We start from the raw sequence: 10,670 nt of genomic DNA, 5'->3' as shown, positions 1-10,670 counted from the left end.
CTAATCGCTTTTCTCAACGTTCTTTGTCTCTCCCTTCTCCCCCTCCTCTTTAGCTTTTTCCTCAGCATCTTCCTTCTCCTTTTTCTCCGCCGCCTCCTTTTCCGCCTTCGCTCTTTCGTTCTCCTCTCTCATCTCCCTCTCCCTAACCCTCTCCTTCAACCTCTTCGTCTCGACAACCCACTCCTCCGCCCCCCTAACCGCTACTTCAGGCTCCCTCTTATGCTTCAAAAGATACCCCTGCACCTCTGCAGGACTAAACGTCCCACTTGGAATCTTACTCGCAAATTCTTCTGCCAGTCTCTCCACCTCCTCCTCATCCCTCTTGCGTTTCGCCAGAAACTCATTACGGAGACGCAACTCCTCGATTTCGCTATCTTTGGAAGATGAAGGTGTGCGAATGAGATCAGAGGTAGGGTGATCAGGGATGTCGCCTTCGAGCGTGGCGTAAATGCCGCGGAAGATAGTGGAGAGCATGGATGTAGACGCGAGATTGAATTCGACCGTCATGTCCACGCGACCGGGTCGGATGAGGGCTTCGTCGAGCTTGTCTTTGTGGTTCGTCGTCATGATTAGGACGCGGCCTTCTTGGCTGGCTACGCCGTCGATGATGTTGAGTAATGCGGAGAGAGAGATCCGGCCTGGTCGGGACGCTGGAGGGGTGAGCGAGGATATGAGTGTGTTTCCAGGAAGGGTGGTGGTTGTTGGTTTATCAGAGGAGGAAGGGTCTTCGCGGGTGTGTGTTAGACCGGCGGTGTCGATGTCTTCGAGGAGGACGACACATTGTTTGGGGAGGTCGGCGAAGAGGGTGGAGAGGTGTTCTTCGTCCATGGAGGGAGAGTTGAGGGAGACGATGTAGATTTTGAGTTTGAAGTAGCCGGCTATTGCGAAGCTGAGTGAGGATTTGCCTGTGCCTGGTGGGCCATAGAGGAGGTATCCTCGACGGTATGGAATGCCTCGATTTGAGTACCAGCGGCGAGTGTATGGATGTAGATAATCTCTCATGTCATCGAGAAGTTTCTGCTTGACACTCTCGTCTAATACGACTGTCGAGAAAGGTCTCGAAACTCTGGAGATACATCGAGTCCATTGAGGCTCGCTTGCTCCGCCGGTTGATTTCAAATTTCCACGATAAATTACTGTCCGACTTTCATCGGATTTCAAAAACAGAGTACGGCACTCATCCAGTAACGTTTTCAGAATGCTCGGATCCCTCCCAAAACAAGCGACGGATACCTCTTCCCTCTCGCTAAGCGATCCATAGGATTGCTGCCGCTCATCTTTTATTCTTCGAAATTGAAGCAGCTTTCCTTTGTACCAAAAGTAATGAGTGCCAAAAGATGGCGTAAATCGCACTTTCTTCTCTTGTTTCCCACCAATTTTCGCTACTGGATTCGAGTCTTTGTCGAAGTCGATGATCTCATCATCATCTTCATCCTCTTCATCCTCATCGTCGCGCCAAAGATACCACATGCGACTATTGAGATTGGTATTGGCAACAAATTTGCGCGAGCTTTTTGCAAAGTTCTGATTGGCAATCCATCCCATAAGCATATTGTACATTTCATCATCTATGCGGATATCGGCGGATGACATGGCATATTTGTCGATTAGTTCCCACGTCCAATCGTAGAGGTATCGCCAGGAAAAGATGACAGCTCCTGTTGCTAGAACCATTGGTAGGTAGAGTGAGAGGTCGATTTTGGTATATTTAAGTAAACCTGTTGAGATGAGGGAGAATCCTGGAAAGAATGCGTCCAGCAGAGCAGTTTGTGGGTTAAGGCCGCTCACACCAGTAAAGGCTGGAGCCGGTGGACCTTCAGGTATTGAAGCCATTGGTGCCGAATTCGATCTGAATTGCGTATCGCAAGAATTCATCTTTGTGATCCGTCTCGACAAAATATATGTTTTATATATTTCAGACCCGTGACGAACAATCGTCCAAAGTTGGGGGGTAAATTGTGACAAACGACAAACGAGATTTATTAGCGACTGGTTTCTAACCACTAAAATAGTCGTGAAATGGAAACAAAATATGAGTAAAAAAGTTGAAGTAAATCGGTCTGACCTGATGTCTTATGAAGTAATGAGAGACATGATAACTAGCTAGAAACGGAACTAACCCACGAACGACACCGGGCAGTCAGAGGCCTAGCTTAGGTTGCTGCAGCCTGGATCGTTCACGCTTACCTGACTCACCGGTGACAATTCCGGCAGGCCAAAAAAGGCTGTGCGATAGGTACTGTAGACTTAAAAGGTTATCTGGTCGTCTGCATATACCGAGAATGAATTGTGGCCAATGTCATTGCAGACATGCCAAATCTGGGGTCGGGAAACGTAGCAAGCCGTCCTCAACGATGCAGGATAAGCGTGTCTCTATAAAGCTGTGGTGCTTCACCGAGACGCCTACTCCGTGATTGGACTGAAAAGTGTGGAGGATGATATGCCATTGTGTGCGTTTGCATGGTGATTTGGTCTAGACTGATGTGCGATTACATTGGAGGTACTTGTCTTCTTGTACAGTAAGCGAAGTCGTAGAGATCATTGGCTCTGTCGTCAGCCACTCCACGAGGGCTGTGCCTTTGTGCATTGGAAATTCTAAAGAGGCTGGCTGACCGCCACGTCATGAGTGGTTTATATGGTCGTATTGTACGGAATAGTAGAAGTATGTATGGTTGTTTGGGGATGCAGAAAGTGTACTTTTTCTGTGAACCGTTTGCAATTTAGGCCCCCTGAGTTGCCGACGATGAATGGACTAGAATACGATAAGCTTATATCGATACATATGTCAGAAGTTTAATGCTATTAGCCATGGCAAGCAGTAAGACGATGTAATCGCAGGTATTCTACTCAGCTGATAATTCCGATCATTGACAAAGAGATCAAGGTAATAAGCATATTTTCGTATTCTTGCTTAAATCAAGAACGAAAACATATATCAGCAGTTGCACGTCTGCTTCGTAGAAGCTTGCCTTTTCGACCGTTGCTTGAGCACCTGTCAATGCTGGACCATTGGAATGTAACTGATGCTGCTTGTGGCCTGTAGGGAGCCAACTGTAGAGAACTTCCTTAGCCCAGGATAGCCCTTAGGTAACAATAGGCTCAATTTATACCTAAGTAAGCTTTGGTATGTTATGTGTACACGGGTGTTTCGCACTTGCGATGGTTTGGGAGACTGGAAGCAATCTTGAGTCGTCAGGACCGGATGGGTTACCAAGACCCGTGGACCCAAGGCGAAATAATGCTGGCCACGTGATCAAAAAACTTTCTGTATGTTATGAGCTATTCTATTTTCCTTTTCAACGATACACTCAGTTATGTATATCGAAGTGTATGCCTTGCATACTTGTCTTCTTGTAGTTGAATGAGTAAGTATTTTTATATACTGTGGGTAAGGTATTGCTTTCATCACGTGACTGCAAAAAAGCTTCTACCACGATTGTTTGAATGTTTAAAACAACCGAAATGATTGATTACACCAAGGCTCAGTAGTTGTACATATAGAAATCATTATGAGTGATTCAAACCAGCTGACTGTGAATCAAAGACAAACAATATACGTTGTGTTTAATGTACTCCGTACCATCAATTGGTATAGTGTGGGTACGGGGCTCGGCCCGCGTACGGCCCGTGCCCAAACTCGACTCTCTTACTGTAGTTCCGAGTAAAGAGATTCGAGTAGAGGGAAAATATAAGGTATATTAGTGAATTGTAAGTTGGGAGTTTAAAATATACGCATTACTAAGGTTTTCGCGATTTTAATTTAATTTCGGTCTCTCTCCAATGCTCTGGGGCATCAACTTTTCGCTATGCATTTTTGGAATCAAAGATAGTCAATGATCACATCAAACTCTAAATACAGACCCAGCCTTGTATGAAATCTTCCATCCCTGGCCTTTGATCGATTCACATAGTCCACCAACAATTCATCAAACATTACCTGGTCTAGAAATTTACCACGAAACCTTCGTATCACTTTACAATTATCGTTGTCGAATATACAACAAAAGACCAACTCCGTCGCGCGTCTCGCTTGGACCTTAGGCAGGAGCAACACTAAATATTCTGCAGAACTGGATATCTCCCCACCAAAGTTCAAACGGCATTACCGACATCATCTCCTTTCTCCCGTACGGCATTGGCATCTCTACACCGACTCGAGCTCGATGTGGTCATATCTGATCTCTGATCACCTCGAAATAACCCTTCAATCACCTCTCTGAATCCGTTCACCAATCTCCGCTGACGAACTCGGGACGAAACTTCTACCCTCACTCTCCAAGCCACGCTGCACAACTAGAGCTGCAGAGGCAGCTCGCATTCACGACGGCAATCTTTACAAAGAAAAGAAAGCTCTCCCCACCGCCTATCCCGGAGCAGGATACCAATCACGACCGCGATATCCCCTTGGCTTCCGTGGAAGTTGCGCGGGCTTCAGACCCAGACGACCCTCCCCTCTTCGAAAGCCCCGATTCTGACCCAGCTCTTCCTCTTCCTCCGATACCCTCATACTTACAAACACCATCTTTCTCAGGAGCCGACTATAGTTCGTCTACCGCGAGTTCACCCAGTGCGGCATACGCTGGTCTCTCCATTGAGAGCGAGAGAGGCGCAGACACATCAGCCGCATCTCAGCGAGGTTCATCACTTGCCCCGACAAACAGCCATAGGAGTCTATCGCCTGTAGGAAACTTTGCTAGAAAGACGATAATGGGCGGGGCTGCTGAAAACTCGCAGAGGTCGTCTTCACCGTTGAAGAGAAGGGCATCGGATTTGGAGGATCCATCTGAGATAGCGACGACTAAGCCAGATGTTGAAATGACCAATGTTTCCGATGTGGAACCGTCTAACGGCGTAGAAGCTTCAGAGAATGCATCTGCAGTTCGGACATCGACTCAGGCGAAAGCTGCAGATGAGACCCCTCTCAAATCTGAGCCAAAGTCCCCGAATACTGAAGCAAAACTCAAATCTGAGACCGGTATGTGTATATTCTGACGGAATCACCAGCGCTAATTTTATCAAATAGAGGTGCCGCCTATTGACGCCCAAATAAAAACCGTCACAGCCATCGCAGAAGCTAGCAGAGAATCCGCGCTACAAGATGGGGATCAGGCGTACTTAGTCTCCAAACGATGGCTCAAACGTGTCATGGAGAGAGGCACAGAGTCGAGACAGAACAGCAAGATCCAACCAGAGGGAGAGATTGGACCTGTGGACAATTCGGACCTTATCCAACAAATCATAAAGGACGCTGATGGCAACGACTTTGTCCAGCTTAAGCCAGGAGCTTTTGAGAGCCTCGAGCTGTTTCCCAAGGACGCCTGGGATCTTATTGTTGAATGGTATGGCATCATGCCGGGTTCAATTCCCATAGTTCGAGTTGCGCATAATACCAACCCAGACAAAAATGGCATTCCCAACGTAGTTTACGAAATCAATCCTCCGGTCTTTAGGGTCCATAGGTTATGGGGGGAGAACAATCCAATCCACATCCCACAAATCCTCAAAACATCCAACCCAGGAACGCCAATATTTGTTTGTAGCACATCTAACAAATATGTCGATTTCTTGGAGAAAATCAAGGAGAAGGCTAGTATAGAGAAAACCAAAAAAGTCAGGATTTGGCGGGTACCAAGGCTACTTCCAGCTGCCAATCCATCCACTTCAGCTCCAGATAGTGCTACTCCGCCATCATCTCGACCGGGCTCACCCACTTCCGCCAATTCTCTTCCTAATCGCCAGCCTCAGGATTCCTGGAACCATCTATTGCTCGATGTCACCACGTTCCTTAAGCTTCCTAATGGCAACGGCAGAGAACTGGTTGAACAACGTGATGTCAGCGCAGATACCAACTACAACGGTAGCATCAGTTTAGCTGTTGTTGGTTTAGGAGAGGATCAGTCAATTGTCATTGACGAGCAAGTTGATAACCAATCTTTTGTTTCTACACATACCTCGAAAGGATCTACATTAACTTCCACGGCTATGACCCGCAGTGGCGTGTCTCAGAGCGCACCGACGAGTGGTCGAAATAGCCCAGGACCATCAGGTCCCATGACACGGGGAAGAACGCAGAAAAGCGGTAGAACACTCGGAACAGTCGGTTTGAGCAATTTGGGAAACACATGTTACATGAACTCTGCGCTCCAGTGTGTTCGCAGTGTGGAGGAGCTGACAAAATATTTTCTAAGTGGCACCGCCAAGAAAGAACTCAATTACGATAATCCACTGGGAAATCACGGTAACGTCGCGCTCGCATATCAGCGTCTGTTGGAGGAAATGTACAAAGAGCCTGTCCCAGCTTCAACTGCGCCTCGTCAATTCAAAACGACTATCGGAAAATACGCCCCTTCTTTCTCCGGATATGGTCAACAAGATTCCCAAGAATTTCTTGGATTTCTCCTGGACGGTCTCCAAGAAGATTTAAGTCGTGTCAAGAAGAAACCGTACATTGAGAAACCCGATTCTACAGATGAAATGATCAACAATCCAGATCTCATTCGAGAGATGGCTGCGAAGGTTTGGGAGATTACGAAGTTGCGGGACGACTCCGTCATAGCAGACTTGTTCACTGGCATGTACAAGTCGACCCTAGTTTGCCCAGAATGTTCCAAAGTTAGCATTACGTTCGACCCCTTCAACAACCTGACTTTGCAACTACCAATTGAAAACTCATGGCAACACAATGCCTTCTATTTTCCATTGAATGACCCTCCCGTAACTATCTCAATCGACATGGACAAGCAAGGCACTATTTTCGCAATGAAGCAATTTATCAGCAAGAGAGTAGGTGTACCTCCTGAGAGATTATTCGCGGCAGAGGAGTTCAAGAGCAAGTTCTACAAGATATTCAAGGACAAACAAGTAGCTTCCGAGGAGATCTCAAGTAACGATGTTTTGGTGGTCTACGAGATCGAGGACAAGCCAACGAATTGGCCTCCACGACGAGTTAAAAGAGTCAAGTCTCACATGAACTTTGGAAACAACGACTCCGAAGATGACGACGTGCCCAGCTGGGATGATCCGATGGCTGAGAAAATGCTCGTACCCGTGTTCCATCGACGACCGAATCCAGAACGTCTCAACCGCTTCAAGAAAGCATGGGTTCTCACACCTGCCCCACATTTTATCGTCTTAAATCCCAAAGAGGTTTGTTTGCATCAAGAAATACTTCTTATCAATTTTGCTAACTTGTTGATAGGCACGGGATCTCGAAAGCATCAAGAGGAAAATTCTTGAGAAAGTCGCTACATTTAGTACCTCGACTGAATTTCAGGAAGACGAATCAACAGATGCCAGTGTATCGGACAGTGTCGCTTCTGATATTGTACTTACTACAGGCTCTGACGCGGATTCTTCTGGGGATGGTAAAGTAGTGGCGAGCTCTATTGACGGCGAAGATGAGTTGGTAGATGTTGCCATGAAGGATGCTAGTGCAACTTCGGTAAAAGCTACCAATGGTACAGATAATTCAACCTCGTCAGAGGCCGATAAACAATTGTATGTACCACATGTGCTTTGATGCTATCGCTATACTCTGTTGCTAACTCTCATGCAGCACACCCCTCCGAGCGTTTAACAAGAGGCGGCCCAAGCTCCTTGACCCTAGTTCTCATTTGAATCCACGTCTTCAAAACATGTTCAGCTTGGGTCACTTTGCAGCCGATAAGGAGATGATACCTTCTGGCTGGAATTGTGTTGACGATGACAAGAGTTACTCTCCACTGAGCGATCGTCTTCCTAAGGTGAAGTCAGCTTCAGACAACGGTTCCGAAGAGTTCGAGCTCGACAGCCCGCGAGGGAACTCTGAAAGCAGTATTGAGGACAACAGCTTTCGCAGCGATGTGCAGTCAAATCAGACTCGGATGAATGAAGAATCAAGTGATGAGGACGAGCTTGCGCGCCCTCAACCTACCAGAGTAAGTACCATCCGTCTTATAATGTCGAATCACTATTCCTGCCCTTAAATTCTTTTCATAAATCTGTTTTCAGGCGTTCTGACCCAAGGCTAGGCTCTTCCTGTCCGTTCAGTTGGTGGGGTCAGAGTAAGCTTTAACAAACGTCGCGCACATCGTAACAAGAAGACTTACTCAAAGAAGACCAACCAGCAGGATATAAAATCACCTGATGTCGATAGTGACCTCGAAGAAGCTCCAACCAAAGATCAAGGCCCGCTTGTTCGACTGGGAGAAGGAATAGTCGTTGATTGGCACCCTGACGCTTGGGAAGCTTTGTTCGATGGGACTCCTGGGGATACAATGAGAGGCTGCGATACTACCAGTAGTATCCCCACCTTACCGGATCCTGAATTGGAGGCCAAGAAAGCAGCCCGTCAAACCAGAAGGAAGAATGGCATTACGTTGGAAGATTGCCTGAATGAATTTGGCAAGGAGGAGATATTGTCGGAGATGGACACTTGGTACTGTCCACGATGCAAAGAGCATCGGCGAGCAAGCAAGAAATTCGAGTTGTGGAGAACGCCTGACATTCTTATAATGCACCTCAAACGATTCAGTTCTAGTGCCATGCGACGCGATAAGCTTGATGTGATGGTTAACTTTCCAGTTGAAGGTCTGGATCTTACCTCGCGGGTTATTGAAACTCAAGACGGCAAGCAGGAGATTTATGATTTGATTGCGGTTGACGATCATTGGGGTGGACTTGGCGGCGGGCACTATACGGCCTTTGCAAAGAGCTATGTTGATGGGGACTGGTACGAGTATAATGGTAGGTGCTCTGAGACTTATCGACTAGAAAATGCTAACGGCTCACAGATTCGTCTGTCACCAAAACGAATAACCCCAACTCAGTCGTCACGCAGGCAGCATATCTACTCTTTTACCGTCGGCGATCAAGTGAACCACTTGGTGGTCCAAAGTTGAAACAGATCATAGATGCTTATGATAATCATCAAGATTCACAAGACGAAGAAACAGGAGATTCGGGGGAAGACCAGGGCCTCGGCGGAAATACCTTCCTGAGTGGGTCGTCGAGCGCCTTGACAGGAGCAGGAGCAACTCACCGTCGGCCAAATCATGGTTCGGCTAGTGCGGGAGTGACAACAATTTCCCCCGCACAATTGGAGAGCTTACCTGCTTACAAATCCCACGAAGAAAACGATGAAGATGCAGCACCACTTCTTGCTGACGATGCAATGATGAATGATGGTATACCGATGAACAGTATTGAGGAAGATGAAGGTATTAGTATGGATGAAGACGGCATGGGCTTTAACAACATGAACTACAATACAATAGGGTCTGCTCCTCCCAACTATAACATGAGCCAATGGAATTTCAATGGATTGGCCAATGGGCGTGGCCAAGTATCAGGAACTGGTTCCGACGAAATGGACGATGGAGCCAGCGATAAAGTTAACATGAACTCTTCGGCTAGCGATGCTTCTAGGGAAGATAGACTTCGAGACTTTGATGATTCAGTTCCCATGGAAGACGGTGTCCCTTTCGAAGATCAGTGTCCAGTTCCTGATGCTTCCGACGAGCAGCAAGCCACTATCATCGACATGCACCATACACTTGCGGAACACAGGCTTATTGGAGAGAAGGGGCTAGGTCCCTTCCACGTGGAGTCCGGACTTGACGATGATGATGAAGAGCCTGCTGCAGAGATTCATGTTGACGACGAGCCATGGAAAGCGGAATGAGGATTCCGTCGAGCAATATGATAAGAAAATATTATCTACTCGAGGGGAGCCAACCAGCCACGTGCTTTTCGTACGTCTCCTGAAATCGAGGTCGCCGTTCAAGTCCCCGCAGCAGCAGCTTTATTGACCCACTGGATGCACATCTACCCCACATGAGAGGACACAGTGATATATGATTTCATGGAATGATACAATGGATGACCAGAAACGATGAAGCTGTCGCATACCCAATGAAAGATGTGGAGTTTATGTTATATTCATGACTAAATACATCGGTTCGACGGTTTTGGCTGAGTTGGTCGGGGTTGGTTGGACAAGTCAGGCTTGGGCCTGAATTGTATCCTATCACTATAGAACTTGTTAGCGTGAATAGACGAGATGAAAGAAAGTTCGTTGGGTTTCTTGAGTTGCTTTTACTAGGGCTGTGAGGATATGATTGCGACTGGGGAGTGATTAGGAGCCCGAGCATCGCTTGGTGAGTTTGCTATGCCTGTTCATTTTGAAAACACTCGGTGTTCTTTACATATCTCTCCGTGTTTTTCCACAGCCTCGCAAGTGCGACTCGTCCAAGACTCCAATTCTTTCCTATGCACGGCAGTCACGTATATTTATGTGCTGGGGGTGTGCGAAGAGCTCGTCGGTCGCTAAGGCTGTACTACCATCCTGTTATGGAAAATCCCTCATTTGATGTGCATGCGTGCGTGATAGTGTTGCATTTTTGCCTGGTTCTTGATGTACTGGTTGTTTGTTTGGTTGAGTGGTTTGAGGGCATGTCGCAGTCGCTGTTGAAATTGACCCGAGGATTTGGGTCTTGGGTCGGATTATTGTTTTCGAGATGCCTTCGTTGAGGATGTCCCGGAGGTGTATGTGGATGCTGTTTGGTCGGTTCAACGTCGATTCCCTTGCAGTCCCATCACTCTGGTTCATGGAATTCCCATGTCTCATCCAAGACCAGTTACATCTATCAGTCTTGTATGGACAGACTGTATACCGGAAGACTGAGATGATA

At 47.1% G+C, this 10,670-nt stretch overlaps 2 protein-coding genes across 2 annotated transcripts; one reads left to right on the top strand and one right to left on the bottom strand.

Annotated features, from left to right (window-relative positions):
• On the bottom strand, positions 1-1,833 carry GLAREA_06003 (P-loop containing nucleoside triphosphate hydrolase; the record flags this gene model as incomplete). Its single annotated transcript, XM_008081417.1, has 1 exon — positions 1-1,833. The coding sequence occupies one exon, from the start codon at positions 1,831-1,833 to the stop codon at positions 1-3; it is 1,833 nt and encodes a 610-aa protein (XP_008079608.1).
• Positions 1,834-3,833: 2,000 nt separating this feature from the next.
• GLAREA_06002 (Cysteine proteinase) lies at positions 3,834-9,661 on the top strand (the record flags this gene model as incomplete). The annotated part of the gene is made up of 8 exons (XM_008081416.1): positions 3,834-3,869; positions 4,069-4,127; positions 4,281-4,975; positions 5,024-7,146; positions 7,199-7,497; positions 7,556-7,916; positions 8,010-8,724; positions 8,772-9,661. The coding sequence occupies 8 exons, from the start codon at positions 3,834-3,836 to the stop codon at positions 9,659-9,661; spliced, it is 5,178 nt and encodes a 1,725-aa protein (XP_008079607.1).
• Positions 9,662-10,670: the final 1,009 nt, after the last annotated feature.

This window comes from Glarea lozoyensis (genome assembly GCF_000409485.1).
Source record: "Glarea lozoyensis ATCC 20868 chromosome Unknown GLAREA15, whole genome shotgun sequence".
Lineage (NCBI taxonomy): Eukaryota > Fungi > Ascomycota > Leotiomycetes > Helotiales > Helotiaceae > Glarea > Glarea lozoyensis.
This window is presented reverse-complemented; position numbering and strand designations above follow the sequence as displayed.